This window comes from Euphorbia lathyris, chromosome 3 (genome assembly GCF_963576675.1).
Source record: "Euphorbia lathyris chromosome 3, ddEupLath1.1, whole genome shotgun sequence".
Lineage (NCBI taxonomy): Eukaryota > Viridiplantae > Streptophyta > Magnoliopsida > Malpighiales > Euphorbiaceae > Euphorbia > Euphorbia lathyris.
Window position 1 is genome coordinate 29973792 of NC_088912.1, and position 21106 is coordinate 29994897.

The 21106-nt window shown below is 40.5% G+C and overlaps 1 protein-coding gene across 1 annotated transcript; it reads right to left on the minus strand.

The window, feature by feature from the left end:
• Window positions 1-583: 583 nt before the first annotated feature.
• On the minus strand, window positions 584-1488 carry LOC136224792 (endochitinase PR4-like). The gene is made up of 2 exons (XM_066013212.1): window positions 1171-1488; window positions 584-1094 (listed from the first exon to the last, which is right to left on the minus strand). The coding sequence occupies exons 1-2, from the start codon at window positions 1448-1450 to the stop codon at window positions 691-693; spliced, it is 684 nt and encodes a 227-aa protein (XP_065869284.1). The 5' UTR covers window positions 1451-1488; the 3' UTR covers window positions 584-690.
• Window positions 1489-21106: the final 19618 nt, after the last annotated feature.

A 21106-nucleotide genomic window follows, 5' to 3' on the forward strand; every position in this document is an offset into this window, starting at 1 on the left:
TCAGGGGAATGCCAGACATCTCACTCAGTCTTCTACACAAGCTATTATCCATATTCTTGGAACAAAGCATACGGGATTTATGGATGTTAATCTTCTGGCCAGAAGCCTCACAAAAGCAGTCGAGGATATCCATCACAGCCTTAATTTGTTCCTCATTACCCTCCACAAAAAGCATGACATCATCAGCAAAGAGTAAATGGGTAACAGGGGGGCAATGTCTGTTGATGGAAACAGGGTGGAGAGTCATTTTGCTCACCGCCTCTTGGATCAGGTGAGACAATCTTTCCATGGCAATAATAAAAAGGAAGGGGCTCATAGGATCCCCTTGACGAATACCCCTGGATGGAGAGAACTCATCCGACATATCCCCATTGATCATAACTTGGAAAACAAGAGAGGAGATACACTTTCCAATCAAATTCCTCCAGTTCTCCGGGATACCAGCTTTGGCTAAACGACAAAAATTACTAACAAAAAATTACTTTTTCAATTTCAATTCAAATAAAAGTTGGTTTCCTAAATTAATCTACAAAATTCATTTGAGTTGCCTACTATAAATTTAAGAGCAAATTAAATGAAGACGTATATAAGATTAATTTTATTATTAGGGTAACACCAAGAGTACATGGATTATTGAATTAAGTATATAAAAACTTAAAAACATGAAGCTAAGTAGAGCAGGAGCATAATTTAACAACTAATATTATCATTAGTTGCAATACCAAACCTGCTACAGTAATCAGTGTAAAACCCAATTCGAGACTGAACAGTATCAGGTCTACCACCATTACATTCACCACTATTAATGGCTCTAATGGTAGCTCCAAAACCTTGGGTTACGACAGGTCGTACATTAGTCATCCAAAACCAAAGTGCTGTCTTAAACGACAAAACAACATCATTTGCAACTCTTTCAGGTTCATTTAAACCGTCGAATTCGTTAGCTCGACCAGCAGCTCCATAGTTGTAATTCCAAGTTAATTGAAGAGGTCCTCTTCCGAAGTATAACTTGCCTGCACCACATGGGTATTCTGTCTTTGATTCATCGCAGTAATCTTGTATCGCTCCATCTTTCTCTTCTATGGAGCAAAAGCCTGAACCAAAATAATTATATCCGGCAGTTAAGGCCCAATCATAGATCTTATATTAATATATAAAAAAAGAACTTACTTCCGGTCTCATGAGTAACATGAGCGAAAAAAGCAGCAATTTCGCGTTTAGAATCATCGGCGGATCCAATTTGACCAAACTGAGGATAAAAATTAAGAGCATTAAGAAATGCATCTCTGGTGTAGAAATTCTTCCCGACACATTCAGGACCAGCTTGATTTATTATGCTGTTAAAGAAATCAGGAGTGACTATATCAGCAACGGAGTTCTGTGCCATTACATTTTGGGAAATGATCAGAAAAACTGAAACGACAACGTATGATAGAACATAGCTCGCCATGTTTGTGTGTGTGTTTTCTATGGAAAAAGAAGGGTATTTATTGTGTAATTAAGTATACTTTTCAACTGTCGTGTGGACTGGGGATGTATATAGAGTCTTCGTAGACAGTGATTGAAGACTTAATATTTTATTTTCTTATTATCATTTGTTATTTTTATGGTCACCAATTAAACCATCACAAAAATATAGTATCACTTCTTTTTATGTTCCACAATTATAGTCAATTAGTCTCCATCTAAGAAACTTTGGTTTCCTATGAGAAGGGTCGTGAATACAAGATTGATTTGTTGGAGGGGCCGATTTTACACTTACGTGCGTAAAAAAAAAATTATTATCTAAATCGAACGTATTCAAAAAATTTCAGAACATATAAATGTTATCATCTGAGTGATATAGAACCAATTTTTACGTACTAATGTAAAAATTCTCGAAATTAAGCTAAATTTGGAATACAAAAGTAAGATTGAGTCGTTTTTAACAAACTCAATAAGTTAATTCACCACTCCGTACCTTAATTAAATACAATCTTAATGGGTTAATTTTGTATTAACCATATAACAATTCCTAATTTATATCCCTAATTTATCAAATATCCAATCAAAGTTCTAGATCAAACCCCTAATTTATCAAATATCCAATCAAACTTTAATCAAATCACTAATTTAACACTCCCACTTAATCAAAGTGCTTTCTTATTTTTACTAAAGTGCTTTTGGGTTTATTGTTGGAATTATTACTGACTTTGGCATCAGAGTATCTCCCACCGAACCCAACGACACCTCACAGTGAAGAACTCCAATAAAAAAAATCAATTTCATTGTTATCAACTGGTGCGGTGAGCGTGGAATTCTCAAATTTTTAGAGTTTACGTCTCGAACACGATGACATCGGAAGGACCAAATCCTCCCAACTGGAATCAATGACACCACTAGGGCGGCCGTCGTAAGGGTTGCTGACAGCAGCCTTTGCGGCACATACAGGGGCTGTTTCGAATAGCCCTAAAAATTAGCTGTATTTTAGCAACCAGTATTACTTCTCTCCACGAATCATGATAGTTTGCACATCTTTGTTGAAACACATTTCCACAATGATTTTGATTTGACAAAATTATTCAAATTAAAATTAAATCCCTATGATAAAATATTCCAACACATTATATATTTAAATGCTTTGATTTAATTGTTACTAATGTGTTTGTTCAAATGTTGAGTATTTAATTCACAAGTGTTGAGAGACATTAAGACCTAAGCCCAAAGTCCATTAAGCAAGGTCAAAGCCCAAGACAAAGTCAAACCGGATCAAAGCTTGTTGGAACAACTCAGCCCAACAAGGAGAAGGATCCAGAAGACTGGATATCTCCTTCATAACGAAGCTGCTGAGTTCAACAGACAACGCGAAAGTTGACTCAACCAGCTTGGAGACAAAGCTAACCCAATTAAGGAAAAGTTCAAACGCAACAGAAAGCTGTCGAGGAGACTTTGCCATAAATGGAGAGACAACCTGACGCTTACGACCAAAAGCATCCGAGCACTGATCAACATAGAAAAGGCAACGTTCTCATTAGCCGAAGACGTTGAGCACTGGGGAGTGAAAGGGATAGCAGAGTCATTTCCCTCCAACGGTTATTTCGAAATTCGAAATCACTGAAGGCTCAAGTGTCACTATAAATAGGCCCTTTATTTGCTTCATTCAGATCTTCACTAAGTCGAAACGCTGACCAAATTCCTACTTGAAGTTTGAAGGAAAATAGGCAAACGTTTGGCAGCGGAAATATAAAATTTTATCCTATTTCCTTTTCCCAAGATCTGTTAATCGTTATTTCATACAAAGAATGATAGAAGGAAATACCTTTTAGAAGAACTATCTACTGTTTCTAGCAAAGTTCCCTCAACTCTAGTTTCGAGTTCACGAGCACAAACCAAAAGACAAGATCAAACAAGTTAGAATCTCAACCGATGAATAGCAACCAAAATAGATTGCCTCTAATAAATCAACATAATATCAAAGATAAAGAGAAAGAGATGAAAATCAATTGAATGGAAGCAAGCGGTGGAAAATCGATCCTCTACGGTATGGGTCGAATTTCTCTCTCCTTGGGATGGTTAGGGTTAGTCGAAATATGTAAGGAGGAGGGGTATTTATAACCTCTTGTATCTAAACCCTAGTTAGATAGAATTAGGTTATTAATTAAGAGTTGTATCCGGAATAAAACTCTTATTTATTATTATCTATAATAATATCCAAATATTAATTATAAGATAATATTAACTTATTTAATCGGATAATAATTAGAAGTAATATAATCACAATAAACCTTCTAATTAAATTATCCTATAATTAATTTAATTCACAATTATAATCTAATTAAAATTGTCAAAATTAAATTAATCCCACATGTGTCTAATACACATGGATTTCGCCCCCCTTTGTATTTGAGCCTTAGTGGACTTAGTTAGGCTTCCATTGATTAATTAACATTCATTCCTCTTTTTGGTTCAGAGTCTTATGTGTGACCCATTAGGTTCTTATTACTACTAGCCGTATACAACCATTAAATTAATTTTCCAAAATTACATTTAATCTTTGTATAACGGAATGAGTGCACGGACTGTGATAGGCAGAACCGTAAACATTTCCCCAGAGTTATAAGAAGACAGGTTGATTCCGTCGTTGACCTTTCCGTATTAGTTACAGTATAATTCGATCCTTTATCAACTACATCCTTGAACAGAATCTTATGACGATGGATCATGTCAAGTCACATATAGCAAGATGTTCATTTTACTTGAACAGGTCGAGTTAACTTCGAATAGATAGGTTAAGTGAAATCTCTATTTCAAGTCTTAAGCTATCACCTTGCAAGGATTTAGAGTCAAGTCTTCCACAAACGATCCTTGGATGTATCTCCCATTTATCAGGAGTGACAAATGCTCAGTCCAATGTTAACTATCCTGTAATTACTTCCTGTGATACCTAACGCCTGCCCGCACACACCCTAGAGTCATCTCTGTTATGGATCGTGTTTGAACAGAGTCAAAGCATCACATTTCATAATCCAGAATCACTAATTAACATTCATTTGAGTCTGAGGATTACTTATACATATTAATACCAATGTGATGAACAGGTGACAAGGATAAATCCATCCATCCTGTTATCTCAAGTCGAGTCCCCGATCCTAATGAACTCCTTCACTGGATCTATGTAACTGTCCAGATATCTGCATATCTGAAGCTTGTGAGATCAGCTCTCTGTCTCGACAAAAAACATTGTTACATGCAAGTCTCTATAGTATTATGTCAATCCCTATTCAAAACATATTACTTGACTTGGGGTGGTTTTAAGTTTATTAGTTTATTATAATGTTTTGTCTCACTTCATGCTTGTATGAACACTTTATAATCACTTTAAATAAACTTGGGGATTTCCTTTTATTAGACTTATTGAGTTCTTAAAAGCAATTGCCTTTATATAGTTTGAAAACCATATCTTATTAAAACAAATGACATAAAGAACAATTCATTTACAGCTGGTTTATATCCTAGAACAATTGACTATAGGACACTAAACCCCAACAAAGTTATGTGCCAAAGCAAAGCAAAGAAATCTTACACCCATTCTCATTCTGTGTAAAAGATTAGATTTTAGATCATTCAAAGTGTTCTGTGTATTTAGAACAAAACCTTATCAATTCTAAAGATTGTTAGGAGATACTGAGTTGCTCGGTTTTAGCACTCAGTGGTAGAATATTGTTGAGTATAGGATATAGAGGAAGGTACTCTATATACTCGCTGACTATTGTAAGAGGTTTGTGCTCTACCTTAAAGAGCTCGGTAGTGGATTAAAGCTCGGAAGGATTCCGGGGACTAGATGTAGGCAGGAGGCCGAACCAGGATAAAACTGCTGAGTAACATTCTCTAAACCTTAACTCCTTATCTGCTTGCTTTGTAGTGTGCCTAGTAAAAACGCTTAACTGGTATATATTGAGTTGTGTGATTTGGTGTTGAGTTCAAGAATAGACTGTCCAGTGCTATCTCCTGACTCAACGTTAGAAGCAGCCTTAGTCCTTGATTAACTAAAGCTGCCTCTGACCTCACTCAATATCACCGTGCTAAACAATTAAGTGAAAAATCTTAAGTACTAAAAAAACAAGTCAGTCTTCCTTGAGAAAAATTTTAAATAGTTCCTTAACCCCCCTTCCCATTTTGGAACTAATTCTCACATTACAAGAGACCAACAATCTTAACTTAGTTTGGTCTGAATAGTCTCCTTACGATAATGCGTCCTCGCTTCCTCCGATGAGGATACATGTAGAACTCCTTATATTTGTCAGATGTCAATATATAAGGAGAATTTCTACTATAAGAGGGAAATAAAGGCTTAATACATGAGTAGTTGATAGGGAAATTTTATCCCTATCTTTTGGGGTAATTTACGGTTTATTTTTAAGCTAAGTTGTTAGGTTTAGTGCTAGTTTATTGCATATTTCACTAAATTAGCAACAAGTAATAAATTATGTACCTTTAGTTGATTTTCGTCATTTTTAATAAATAAAATAAATAAATAAATCAAGTAATCTCAGTGTTCATAATTGTGCTTTGCAGGACAAACGTATAAGACGGAAAAGGTGATGAATAAACGTCCACGCGGAGCTTAAATCAGTGAGAAGTGTTCGATAAGCGTCAGTAAATAATTTACGCGGAGCGTGACCCTTTCCACGCGGAGCGTGGACCTTTTAAAGGATAAAAATATGACTTCAGCAGCTCATCTACACGAGGCGTAGGTATTCCACGCGGAGCGTAGGTGCCAGGTCACCTTGTTCATATTGAGGACAGATTTGACACATTTTCGTATTTTCATCGTATCTCCCTCATACGAACTCGGATTGAGGAGATTCAAAATGCGTTGGAAAGCTAAGAGAAATATGTACAAGTGACTAGTAATGTCATCTCCAAATTCGCAGCGAAACAGGCTCAAATAATTAATCTAAGTTGCTGGACGTGTTGAAGCTTAGGAAATCTTCCATGGGTGTGAAATTTGCAAGGGAGAAAATAAGAAAATAATGAAGCATCACATGCTTAATTATTCTACATCAAATTCAAAGTCTTCCTACCACTTTTACACACATTCAAGATCTCCATTCACATTCAAAGTCTCTATTCACATTGAAAGTCTTCATTCAAAGTCTTTTCTTTACACTATGTAATTACAATTATGACCCAAGCTTGATTTGTGTATAAATAGGAGTGCTTGGCACTCATTTAGTAGGTAGTAAGTAGTAGTAGTAGTTTTAGATTTATATTCAGATTTTACATAGCAAAACTCTATCACCTTGAAAGCTTGTTCGTTTATTCCGGCATTCCGTCAAAGTCCCGTTCCATCTTCGTTCACCAAGCTCGAGAGTTCCACCTCCAAGTCCTAAGAGACGGCTTTGAGTCCGGTTAGCTAGTTCCGAGGGCGGATTCTTCCATTTTCACTTGCTAATTAACTTGTACTCTTCCTATGTACTAGGCTTGGTTGTATTCCATATTTACATTTTCCATATTTATAATTTATGATTTACAATTTCTACTTCTTTATATGTGTTGATGCTTGCTACTTGTTTTGATATTCGTAATAGATTATTATGTAGGGGAATGCGATTTCCGACGCCATTCGGGCTATCTTTAGGGATTCATATAGGTGTTGCCTTACCGGAAGTGACGCACCGGAAACCGTAGGAATTGACAAGCCACGGAACTTACGGTCCCTAGTTTCTAATCCCCAGTATTAGACACGCCTTGACTAGGAACCACGTAGTCTAAGTACTTCACGGGTCGGTCACTCTACACGTAGTCGTCATTGCAAGAGTAAATCATTAACCGTATATATTTTGAGTCATTGTTTATCATACTTATAACTTATCACCATCCATATCACTTTGTAGAGTTTTCGTTATATAAATCTGTATCACCCGTAGTTAGGAGTAGCTTGTAGTTGTTTCCCAAATCAACCCAAAGTATTCACCGCTTAGATAACGTATAAAACCGAGTCATTTAATACTTGTGGTTATAAATCCCGTGGATTCGATACCCGGTCTTAACCGGATTATTACTTGATACGACGGGGTACACTTGCCCCTAAGTAGTAGCGTCTAGTAGAGATAGAGCATTTAGAAAGATCACATCCATAGTCGTAGAGAAGACTCCCATCAAGTTTTTTTTCTTACATTTTATTAGGTGTTCGTGTAATTTTGTGTCAAGTCGGTGGGGAAATTTGGAAGAGAATTGTAAGTATTGACGTTGGCAAAAATTAAAAAAAAATGAAAAAAATTTATATTTATTTTAATGCTATTTTATTTTATTTATTTTTGAAATATATAATAAATATATATGTTGATTTAAAATAAAAGAGTAAAAAAAAAAATTGCTGCTGGCCGCTGCCCACGCCCCGCGTGCATTGCTGCGGCAGTTCCAGAGGCTCGGGCCCGCGGGGCGTGCCGCTGCCCACGCTCCGTGTGCATTGTGTCACGGGCTGAGATTTGGCCATAGGAAAATCTCAGCCCGTGGCTTGGACCAAGGTGTTAATATTGGCATAGCAAAGGCATCGTAGAAGGTTTGCGGCAGAATTGTGGAAGATCAAGCCATCGGCGAGGAATTGCGGCTACGGCGGGAAGATCGGGCCCGTGGAGAATGTCCATGCCAATTCTCCCAAATGGGGCAACTTTCCCCGTATAATCCAAAGGCTATAGGCTTAATATATTCTATAAGGGACCTCCACAAAAGATTAGAACAAATGGGAACCTCTAGACGTACCTTTGGATAAGTTGTGGTGTATGGGGTTTATGTGTGTCCAGCGACAGTAGGACCCGAGTTGGTATAAGACACACTATAGGGGGGCCAGGGTCTCAGGCGTCGGATCTCCGCCAACCCCTGGGCCAGTCGTCGGGACTGGTTTAAGTGATCCACCCTAGTCCACTAGGGACTAGGAGAGTCGGGCATCCGGCCTTCGGGAAGGGAGGCGGATGTCTCCGTTCGGGTGGAATCCCGGCGGAAACTTTGGGTGGGTCCATAGTGCGAGTTGTTTATATGTGGAGGCTTACCGCGATACCCCCCCCCCCTGGACGGACTACGGATATATGAATTGACGAGATGCCTTCGGTTAAAAGGGGATAGACCCCTTCGGATGGTGTTGGCTAGCCGAGACTCGGGGAAACCTCGGCGCCACACGGGGCATTGGCTAGGCCTTCGAATGGGCCCCGTGACAAGTGGTATCAGAGCCTAAACCTTGCAAAGGCTTTACGAAGTGGGCAATTAGGCCTAAACTAAGGAAGCTCTTTGTCGGGTAGGCGATCGAACTAACTAAGCAAATTTTCATCGAGTGAGCATCCGAGCTTTAACTAAGCAGTTTATTCGCGCGGCGAGCTAGCGATGTTTTAACTAAATGATTTATTTGCGAAGTAGTCGAGCGATATCGAACTTCCCCAATGAGTTGACGGACAATATTTTTACGATGCTTTTAACTAAAATTATTGTGGGATGCTTTTCGGACTAATGTAAAGCCCGTGGATTGCCAGGGCTATCTTGTAAAACTTTTACCCAATTTGTGGGAATGCGGAAATGACCAACGGGGAATTGGAAAATGATACGAGATACTACCCCTTTAAGTGGGGGAGAGTCCGCAAGGGATTGTCGGAATGTGAAACTTCGGAAATCGGGATGAGATGAAGTGTCGCAAGAATGGACTGTTGGATCCTGGTTTGACGAAGTAGGACGTTGGGTAGTCCGAATCCCGGCCTACTGAATCTACCTATCGCAACAAGTAATATTGTGATAAGCACGAGATCGAACCACAAACACTATTCGTTATAACTAGTAAATCTACCTAGAATGATCTAATTGTTTAGAGGGTTGGATAAGGATTTGGGTTTTTAGTAACTAACTAATTGAATTAAAGGAAATAAACATAACAAAATAAAGTGAACAATTGACAGGGTAGAAGGTGAATTGACGGATGGCACAATATAGGTTGAGGATTCCTTTGATTAAATCATATGTATGGGTTTAGGGAGTTCATATTTGTGTTTTACCAATGATTGAAGGTAATTGTCCTAAGTGAAAGACAAATTTCTACGGGATTTGTCTAACCTATTCACATGCATTCGGGTGACGGCTTGATTAGGCATATACCCTAGGTCATGCAAAGTATTAGGTTTATTGACAACTAAAGCTAAAGCCGTAGCCCAGCCACAAAGCCTCATTCCTAGTGGTCTCTAGCGAAGTCAGATTTACACAAGTTCGGTATAGACGATTCCGTGGTCAGGTTCTCATCTATCTATAATCCTATTTAATGTCAGGATCACAGGCATTAAGCACATTATATACATAAACAGGCTAGTTGATCATTATCAATGTTCATTCTAGCATAAATCCTGTTCCTAACAATTTCTAGGCATTAAGCATGCATAAACTGATCAATCAAATGTCCTAGATCCCTAATCATACATATTCTTACAATCAATTTCATCCCCATCCCAAATTGGATGGGGATTAATTCATAGACAAATTAATCATAGCAATAGGCATATAAGAATAATGGGAAAAGCTTCAATTAAATATAAAAGGAAAAGATAAGAGGGAGAGATAGAAATCCAAAACCTGCTTGTCGATTCTGATTACAAAAATAGAAGATCTGGAGCTTCTTCCATCAATTGTTCTTGAACAGAAATAACAAAATAGAAAATAAATCTAATCTAGAAATAGGAAAATAAAACTGAAATAAAAGCTAAATCTACATTATGGAGGAGAGAAAGCCCTAGCGGCTCTCCAATTTATTAAGTGGCTCATCCCCCCTGGAAGATTAGGATTAGCTCCCTATTTATAGAGTTAGCGAGGAAACCCTAATGCCTTCAGGGTAAAATAGGCATTTACAAAGTGTTTAAATGGGCTTCTGGGCCCTGATCCGCGAATTTCAGCAAGGGGGAAGGCGCTGGTGCGCCTTGCCCCGCCTCGTCTCGTCGAGACAAGGAATGTCTCGACGAGACGAGGGCCTGTCTCGACGAGACAGGTATTGTCTCGCCGAGATAGGTCCAAAAAGGGGCGATTTTGCTCCGGCTTTTATCTGTTTAGGTCCCTGGGCTTCCGAAAAGTGCTCTAATGGTCCCTGATGAATCCCATAAGTGCTCTGACGGTCCTTGAATAATCCGGAAATGCTCCAATAGGCTTGGGTATGGTTCGGAAATGCACGAAAGGTCCCTGAAAATCCATGAAAACACCAAAAATACCATAAATAAAGGAAATTACTAATTTTAACTAAAAAGTAATAAAACGACACTGAAATTAAATAGAAACAAAGGGAAAACAAACTAAATTAATCCTAAAAACCCTATATAAATGGGAGCTATCAACATCCCCACACTTGAATCTTGCTTGTCCCCAAGAAAGACAGAATTCAAAACAGAGAAAAATCAACAAATAGCTCCCTTACAAAAACAAGAATCTACTACACTTTATTATTCACAACAGTTCAGACTACTCATTTTGCAATTAAAAATATAATGAACCTCATGCGAGTCTCCAAAACTGATTAATTGGTTTTATCAATCAACACTTCATGAAAACTAAAGAAGAGAACTAAAATTGATAGCTCACAAGTGGTCACTCTAACGCTCAAGTGTTTGGGTGAATTTTTTTTTTTTTTTGTAAACGCTCTACATTTAATTGCACAAAGTGGTCACATTGGGATTGCATCATCCATCCGGTCAAAATTAATGCATTAAAATTAAACAAAATCATAGGTCTTTAAGGGTTGTAACATTGGCTAAAGGTTGGGGTAGGAAAAAGGGAATTTATAGGCAAAAAGTTAAATGACTCAAATAGTTAAAAATTTTGCAAAAAGCACACATTTTTCGTATTAGGGAGCTATAAACCACCTCCCCACACTTAAAATCTTGCTTGTCCTCAAGCAAGTCAGAATCCAAAAGGGACACATTATCCGCTATGTAAAAGATGGTTTAAGCTCAAGGTTGTTTTTGTGATTTCGGAAAGCAACTAAAATATAAACACATCTTTTATCCTTTCCTCTATTTTATTTATATTTTTTTTTTCTTTTTTTTTTTTTTGATTTGGTTTTTAACCTTTTTTTTTTTAATAGAGGGGATAAAGAGTGAAAATCAAATGGGTAATGGTGTCTTCTTCTATTAAAATTACAACATTTTAATGATTGCTAGCGAGAATTTGAAGGAGATGTGTGTCTAAGGATTTATCAAAACTAAATTGAGTCAATTAACTTGGGTGAGAAAGGATATTTAAGAAGGCTAAGGTTTGTAACAGGGTTGATCAAAGAAAGGGGTAAAAGGCTCAAAGGGGCTTATCTAGTGGAATTTGTTAAGGGATTTTGGCTAAACAAAGAAATAGGCTAAATTTCACAAAGGGCTATACCTAGGTTGCCTAATCATTTCAAGTTTAATAGAAACACAAAATTCAACCAGTATTGGATGCAATTCCTATGAGCACAAAGACAATAAATGTAATCCCACACCTAAGAGATCAATTGTTCCTAATCATGAGTCTAAAATATTGATCTTTATGGCTCTAACTCACAATTGAAGGGTTATTGGTATTAATCCTAGCCTCAACTAACGTTCCGTTCCATGTCAATTTTAGGCAAATAATACTCTTTGGAGACTCAAACGTTGTTCAAGATTTTTCGCATGCATCAATTTCATTTAGAATGTGCAAATATTTAAGCGCATTGTCAACTGTATTGCGGGATAGCTAAATGTATCAAATTCAACTGCCTAGGATTCTTTTATTCCTAGAATTAAAAAGCAAACAAAAACAAAAAGCATGAAATCCTAAAATTAAAACAAAAACATGTAACCTAATATAGAAAAACAAAAAGAAAATTAAAAACATGCAAATGGCAGAATAAAAAATCATCATATCCTAGTATCTCCTCCCCATACTTACAACATGCATTTACTTCCATTATTACATAAAAGTAAAACATAAAGTGCAGAAAAGAAATAGGATAGAAAAACTCCCTCAGGGGTGGCTTGTCAATCCAACCCCGAATTTCCAATGCTACATTTTCAATTCCAAGCTGCAGTCCTGAAAATCAATCCGACGTCGGTGAGTATTCTGATTAGACGGTTCTGCCAATAGAAAAAAAAGAAAACAAACATAAGAATAGAGAAAGCAACAGAAAAAAAGAAAAAAACGTTTAATTTTTTTTTTTCGTGTCCGTCTCGGCGAGATGAACAATGTCTCGCCGAGACGACACGTAAATTTTTTTTTTATGTGTCTCGACGAGACGACACGAAAAACCCAAAAAATATATATTTTTATTTTTTTTTTATTTTTATATACAAATCTAAACAATTGTTTCAACCTATTCAATTTACACAGATTATAAACGAAATAGTCCCCGGCAACACTTGATGGTGTTGTTGTCGGGTATTTCGAAATATAATCTAATTATAAATAAAATAGTTCCAAGCAAATTTAATCTAATTATAATCAAAATAGTCCCCGGCAACGGCGCCAAAAACTTGATGGTGGTGTTGTCGGGTATTTCGAAAATTAAATCTAGTTATAAACAAAATAGTCCCCGGCAACGGCGCCAAAAACTTGATGCTCGTAAAGTATATAGCATTTAATAGGACAAGTGTATCCTCTCGCAACAAGTAATATTGTGCTAAGCACGAGATCGAACCACAAAGACTATTTGTTACAACTAGCAAATCTACCTAGAATGATCTAATTGTTTAGAGGGTTGGATAAATGTTTGGGTTTTTGATAACTAATTAAAGGAATTAAAAGCAATAAAGATAACAAAATAAAGGGAACAATTGACAGGGTAGAAGGTGAATTAATGGATGGCACAACCTAGGCTGAGGAATTCTTTGATTGAATCCTATGTATGGGTTTAGGGAGTTCAGATTTATGTTTTACCAATGATTGAAGGTAATTGTCCTAAGTGAAAGACTAATTTGATCAGAATTGTCCTTCCTATTCACATGCATTCGGGTGACGGCTTGATTAGGCATATACCCTAGGTCATGCAAAGCATTAGGTTTATTGACAACTAAGGCTAAAGCCGTAGCCCAACCACAAAGCCTCATTCCTAGTGGTCTCTAGCGAAGTCAGGTTAATACAAATTCGGGATAGACGATTCCGTGGTCAGGTTCTCATCTATCTATAATCCTATTTAATGTCAGTGTCACAGGCATTAGGCACATTATATACATAAACAGGCTAGTTGATCATTATCAATGTTCATTCTAGCATAAATCATGTTTCTAACAATATCTAGGCATTAAGCATGCATAAACTGATCAATCAAGGGTCCTAGATCCCTAATCATACATATTCATACAACCAATTTCATCCCCATCCCAAATTGGATGGAGATCAGTTCATAGACAAACCAATCATAGCAAAAAGGATAATAGGAATAATGGAAAAAGCTTCAATTAAATATAATCGCAAAAGATAAAGGGGAAAGAGATAGAAATCCAAAACTCGTTTTGCCGATTCTGATTACAAAAATAGAAGATGAAGAACTTCTCCCATCAATTGTTCTTGAAAGAAAAGACAAAACAGAAAATAAACCTAATCTAGAAAGATGGAAATCTAATCTAAAAATATAAATTACATTGTGGAGGCGAGAAAGCCCTAGCGGCTCTCCGATTTATTGAGTGGCTCATCCCCCCTGAAAGATTAGGTTTAGCTCCCTATTTATAGAATTAGGAAGGAAACCCTAATGCCTCAGGGGTAAAAATGGCATTTAAAAGTGTTAAATGGGCTTTTAGGGTCCTGATCCGCGAATTTCAGCAAAGGGGAAGGCGCGCTCGTCGAGACAAGGCCTGTCTCGACGAGACAGGTGATGTCTCGCCGAGACAGGTCCTATTTGAGGAACTGTGGCTCCGGCTTTTATCTGTTTAGATCCATAGGCTTCCAAAAAGTGCTCTAATGGTCCCTAACGAATCTCAAAAGTGCTCTGATGGTCCCTGAATGATCCGGAAATGCTCCAATAGGCTTGGGTCTGGTTCGGAAATGCACGAAAGGTCCCTGAAAACACCGAAAATGCCATAAATAAAGGAAAATACTAAATTTAACTAAAAACTAACAAATTAATACAAAAACTTAACTAGAAGCTAATAAAAACAATCTAAATTAATCCTAAAAACACTATATAAATGGGAGCTATCACCTACCAGGATTCAATGGAAAATTGCTTGTGCCTTCTCGGGTAATCGGAAAAACTCGGTAAAAGAGTTACGGACTAATTGGAAACTATCCATACGGTGGAAATTGTCCATAATGCGGAATATGTGAATATCAAATAGGCGTTATTGCCTTGTCTATCGCTACGAAAGATAGACTTCGGAAGTGATTGTGGGAATCGGGTAGAATATTTGAGTGGGATACTCAGTGGCCTTGTAGGGCCTCATATGAATAAATATTCAGAAGTTTATATTTGACCTAAGAAGGTCGTGAAATCATGTTGCGTAAACTCGGTTGACCCAAGGTGGTCCTATAATGGAATGCGTGGATTTCTATGCCCCGGGGCCCAGATTGAAATGTGAAAATATTGTGAATTTGGCCGTGATCACTCGAGTAATTTGTTGGCGGGGGCCAACTTGTGAATATATATAGGCAGAGGCCTTTTTGGAATCAGGGTCGGGGGTACCCTTGTTGTGCGACTATGAATGTATCGAGGGGACGCCCGAGATAATTCGTAGATCTTGTCCGAGTTTATAGTGAGCTCTGTGGAGGGGACGCCCAAAACATCTCATGTACGAACCGAACGTGTGTTTTGATGCAGGTATTAAAATGATGATTTGAGCATTGTGGAAACCATAAGAGGAAGCCTTTTGGTGGGCGGAGCTAAAGCAAAATCTAACCCAGGATCGTGCGTTCATTCAAACTCAATGGAGTAATCCTTGAGCCTGATGAGGCATCAATGGGAGGAAGCGGAATAGGGTGATGAGTCATTGCGTCGGGTAGAAATGGTGGAGCCTCAACAACAAAAAGAACATGGTTTTGGTGTAAGAATATATTCCATGCAGGACATATTGTTGTACAAAATGTGTTTTATGCAGGTACTTTGAACTCTATGAAGCTCGAGACAGGCGAGCGCATTAAGCAAAAGTTTTACCAAATTAGGGACATACCCAACCAGATAAGAGGCAGTCTACTAATAAGCTGAAACGTGAGACGACAAGGCAATCCTTTCAGATCCTATGAAGACAATGATCGTGGGAACGAGCTTAATCAAAGATTTGACGGAGGCAGAGTGTAAGACCATCGATGGAAAAACCCCGGGATTTTTAATGCAGGGTTTTTAGTTCTGGCTTTCAATGCTGGGGGTTTTAATGCTGGGTTTCAAGTTCGACCTCGAACTCTTCCCGAGGGAGATGGCGAAGTAACCCAAAATGATGACAATTGGAGGCAGCACCAAGGGTGGTGATTTGTATATAATTTGATGTTATAATATTTTCTTGATGCATTATTTCCTTTATTATGGAAGTTTTGTGAATGTTGGTGATCATACTTCATTCGGGTAGTTCCTACGTTAATCGTGTATAGAAATACCAACATTCACAAAACTTTTTCAAAGTAATACGGCGTGCTAGTGTTTGTTTTGCAAGATGCTGTTAGCAAAGCGATCGTGAAGTTATCTTCATCGACAATCGTTGAGAATGCGATCAAGCAACAATCAGGAGCATGTCTTGAGTCTGCTGGCTATGGAGAAGTGGGTCGGCAGTTGGGAATTGTGATGTCAGATGGAAATTGATTCGATGGTTGGGCATTCAGTTCAATCGTGGCTGATTGATATTCGTATGAGAATTTGTTGTTGGACCAAGTTGGTATTCAGGTTTGTCATCGGTGTTCCAAACCCCCTTTCTCCCCTATCGCTGAGGGCAGCGATACCTCAAGTGGGGGAGGGGGAATGGACCCGTAAGGGCCATGGATATAAGTATAATCCCTATGTGGACCGTGAATATAAGTATATAATTGTATAAGATATGGAATACTCGGATAAATGATATTAGAAACACTAGAAGAAATTTTTAACATTTTTCAAACTTTGATGAATTTTCTTTTTTGTTTCTGTTATTGTGGAAGTGTAATCTTTCAAGTACAGTGGCTAGATTCGTCAGTTGAAGATTTGGCAAGTCACGGAATGGTGGTTGGAATTGGGTCAAGTTTTCAAAGGGTAAAGGTCGGTGAACTCGAAGCAAGCGGAGTTAGTGGGGATGATGAAGCAGCAGTCGATTATTACAGAAGCTTGGTTGTTGTTCTGGGTGAAGTGATGTTCACCTTTCGAATCCATCAACGAGGTCGTTGATAATCCAAGTGGGGGAGAGTGTCACGGGCTGAGATTTGGCCGTAGGTAAATCTCAGCCCGTGGCTTGGACCAAGGTGTTAATATTGGCATAGCAAAGGCATCACAGAAGGTTTGCGGCAGAATTATGGAAGATCAAGCCATCGGCGAGGAATTGCGGCTGCGGTGGGAAGATCGGGCCCGTGGAGAATGTCCATGCCAATTCTCCCAAATGGGGCAACTTTCCCCGCATGATCCAAAGGCTATAGGCTTAATATATTCTATAAGGTACCTCCACAAAAGATTAGAACAAATGGGAACCTCTAGACGTACCTTTGGATAATGTCACGGACACAGCCTCTCGACTATCTGTCGACCGTGCGGCACTAGTAATTTCACCCCCGATTACTAGTTTAGCCTTAACCTTGTTTGCTTAGCTCGAACGCTAGGCAAAATATCACAGCGGAAAGATAGGATCTTGCACAAATGCTAAGTGAGGAAAACACTCTTTATTAAGAAAGAATGCTTTACAAAGGTTAGATTACAAAGAATACTCACACTTGCTAACACTTTTGTGTCATGTGAATTACAAATGAACCCTTCCTCCTATTTATAGGCAACCTAGGAAGGTTCTAGAATACTTTACACAAATAAAATCCTAGAATAATCTAGAAAAACTCCAAATAAGAAAGGTTGGGACATTTCTAAGATGTCCCTAGAAGTTTCTCGGGCCATTCCGGCTTATTCCCGTACCTTCCGGATTGTTCCAGCACGTCTCGGCACCTTCCGAACAAATCTGGCACGTCCTGGACTCTTCTGGCCCGTTCTGGCACGCTCCGGGCCAGTCTGAAATTTTCTAGGCCCGTAGCTCCGCAAACTAAGGTTCAATGGGGGAAGTCTCTCGCAGCTCCTGTCCAACGCTCGCATCTCCTGGTAGTCCTTGGGCCTGCTGCCTACTTGCCCCGCACGAACAGAGGTTCGATGTGTCTGCTGGCACGCACATGGGCCCGACGGCTCCAGCTCGGGCCCGTACTTCTCCACCATGGCAATTTTTGCCATGCTTAGTATTTGTCCCGCACTTCCTAAGGCACATTGCTCCATAAAGCTCCCAAGGAATCACATACCAAATATGAAGACATTTGGAATCTTCTAGACACACCTTTGGAAAACTTGTGGTGTGTGGAGCTTGGCAATGTCCACCGATAGTGTGACCCAAGTTGGTATAAGAGACACTATAGGGGGGACCTTCTCTTGGCCAAATTGGCCCCCGGTAGGCACGGGCCCACTGCCCGGCTGCCTTGTGCACAATTGCACATACGAATGGCCCGATGTCCACCGGCATGTCCCGCATCGTCCTGATGAACAGTAATATGACCGTTTTTCCCATGGACCGCTTCGCTTAGCCCTTTGGACATTTCGTTCGGGCCTACCTTCGGATGAATTTAGGCGGGTCGTGACATCCTCCCCCACTCCATTAGTCAACATCCTCGTTGACTTCTTTGGGTGTGTCACACCTCCTTGCCCACCATGTTGCTTCTTGGCCTTGCTTGGACGTCTCCTCCTCGCTCGGCCCTTCGGTTTGGTCGCTGCCCCTTCGGTATGAGCAGCTTCCTTCATTGGTTGTTGCTCCCTCGCAACATGTCTCTCCTTCGACGATTTGTCCACACGTTGGCCAACCCTTTGGCCTATAATTTCGGAGATTTGGCCCTCCATAGCCTTAATCTTCTTCGACCTCCGCCCCCTTGGCTTCTGGTCATGCTTGTACTCTGTTGGCAACTGTCCTTCCACAAACCTTGATTAGCAAGCCTTCCCTTGCTTGGCCGATCTTCTCCCGCTGGCTCTCGGACCCCGCACCTTTCTCCCATTGGTGCTTGCTGCCGTAAGATTCTTCGGTTGGGTGATGGCACCTTGCTCACCCTTGTTGCTTGCATCCCTGGCCACCCGTTTGGCCTTGGATTTCTTCCTTTGCTCCACCGCTCCCTTGGGTGAAGTCTTGACTGGTTGGTGCTCCGCCTTGCCCTCTGACGGCAACACCTTGTCGGTAGCGTCCTTGGTCATCCTCTTGGCCTTGGACTTCATCTTCTTCACCGCTCCCTTGGGTGAATGCTTGGTTGGTTGGTGTTCTGCCTTGCCCTCTGACGGCAACACCTTAGAAAAATCTGTTGGCTTGAGCTCCACCTTGCCCTCTGATGGCAGCTCAATCGGCATCTTTGGTGGCTCTGAATGTCCTTTCTCCCTCGGACATTCGTGGCTGGTTCGGGCTCGACGCTTGATTTTTCTCCCGCTCCACGGGGAGATCTTGGTGTCGAGGGGCTTGATGCCTCGTCATCACTTCGTCCCTCAACTCTCATTGCACCCAAATGACGCAGGGATCCCATGTACATCTCGGACGGTTGCTCATGCACGTCTTCGTCTCGCAGTAGACGCTCCCGTTCCTCGATTAGTGCATTCAACTTCTTTCTCATCGGGCAGTCCCTTGTCATGTGTTGGCCGGTACACAAGTAACACTTGAGTGGCCTTTCCACATTGTTCTCGTTTTTGCCTTTGAACGGCTTGGCCTCTTGTGGCTTTGGGACGTTCTTGCTTCGATCGTGGGCGTCTCCCCCACTCTTGCCATCGACTCCACCTTCTTGGCCATTCTTGCCTTTGTCATGGCCGAAGCTTTGCCACCCCGACTTGTCGAACTCCACTAACGAGTCGACTACGGCAATTGCGGTAGAAAGTTCCTTCACATTTCTGCGTTGAACTTCTAGCCTAGCCCATGGCTGCAATCCTTCTAGGAATAGATAGAAGGCCTCCTCTTGCGGATAATTCGGTAGTTCTAGGAGAATCTCGGAGAATTCCTTGATGTACTCCCGTAAACCACCTTGTTGCTTCAAGTGTCGCAACTTAGCCCTCTTCTCGAGCTCACCCGCCTCCGGATAGAATTGGGCTTTAAGCTCGCGTTTAAAATCGTCCCAAGTAGCGATTGAACACGTACCTCGTCGCATTTCTTGCTCCTTCAATCGCCACCACACCATGGCCGTATCCTGCAAGTAGAGTGGCACGGCGTTGATCATCTTGGCATCGTTCGCAATGCCAAGTGCCCTGAAATACTTCTCCAAACTCCAAAGGAAGTTTTCAATCTCCTTGGAATTCCTCGAACCACCATACGCCTTCGGTTTAGGTACTTCTAGTCGCTGTGGACTAAACGCACCTGAAGTTGACGCTTCGCCATGTGCAATGGCCCTCTTGCACAAAGCTAATTCCTCCTTTGTCGAGACTAACTCGGCAAGAGCTCTCTCTAGTTCTTGCCTAAAAGAAGCAATTTGAGCTTCCAAGGTCTTGTCCCTTTCCTCACAATCACCGGCGACCCTGTTCACCATGGCAAGCACCTCCTGCTGGAACTCGTCCCCTTTGAGTACTTCCAAGCGTTGCTCTATTTCCTCGAACTTATCTCGATCTTCGACTATGGCAAACTCCACTTTTGCCAGCCTACTGTTGATGTCTACTAGGACGTCTCGCGACCTTGATCTTCCCATCTCACTCGTCCTTTGCTCCTCCCCACGGACGCTAGTCGCTTCGACCTCACTTCTCTTCGGCATCGTGCAATCTGTCAGTAAATCAGAATCTCGTAGGCAATTCTATCACAACCAATGGCTCTGATACCACTTGTCACGGACACAGCCTCTTGACTATCTGTCGACCGTGCGGCACTAGTAATTTCACCCAGGGTTACTAGTTCAGCCTTAACCTTGTTTGCTTAGCTCGAACGCTAGGCAAAATATCGCAGCGGAAAGATAGGATCTTGCACAAATGCTAAGTGAGGAAAACACTCTTTATTAAGAAAGAATGCTTTACAAAGGTTAGATTACAAAGAACACTCACACTTGCTAACACTTTTGTGTCATGTGAATTACAAATGAACCCTTCCTCCTATTTATAGGCAACCTAGGAAGGTTCTAGAATACTTTACACAAATAAAATCCTAGAATAATCTAGAAAAACTCCAAATAAGAAAGATAAAGAAAGGTTGGAACATTTCTAAGATGTCCCTAGAAGTTTCTCAGGCCATTCCGGCTTATTCCCGTACCTTCCGGATTGTTCCGACATGTCTCGGCACCTTCCGAACAAATCTGGCACGTCCCGGACTCTTCTGGCCCGTTCTGGCACGCTCCGGGCCCGTCTGGAATTTTCTGGGCCCGTAGCTCCGCAAACTGAGGTTCAATGGGGGAAGTCTCTCGCAGCTCCTAGCCGTCGCTCGCATCTCCTGGCAGTCCCTGGGCATGCTGCCTGCTTGCCCCGCACGAACAGAGGTTCGATGTGCCTGCTGGCACGCACATGGGCCCGACGGCTCCAGCTCGG

Excerpts from the sequence above, each read along its gene's own strand:
- LOC136224792 (XM_066013212.1), bottom strand. The coding sequence starts at position 1,450 with ATGGCGAGCTATGTTCTATCATACGTTGTCGTTTCAGTTTTTCTGATC. Across the intron at positions 1,095-1,170 it reads TGTTACTCATGAGACCGGAA|GCTTTTGCTCCATAGAAGAG; the intron begins GTAAGTTCTTTT and ends ATTTTGGTTCAG.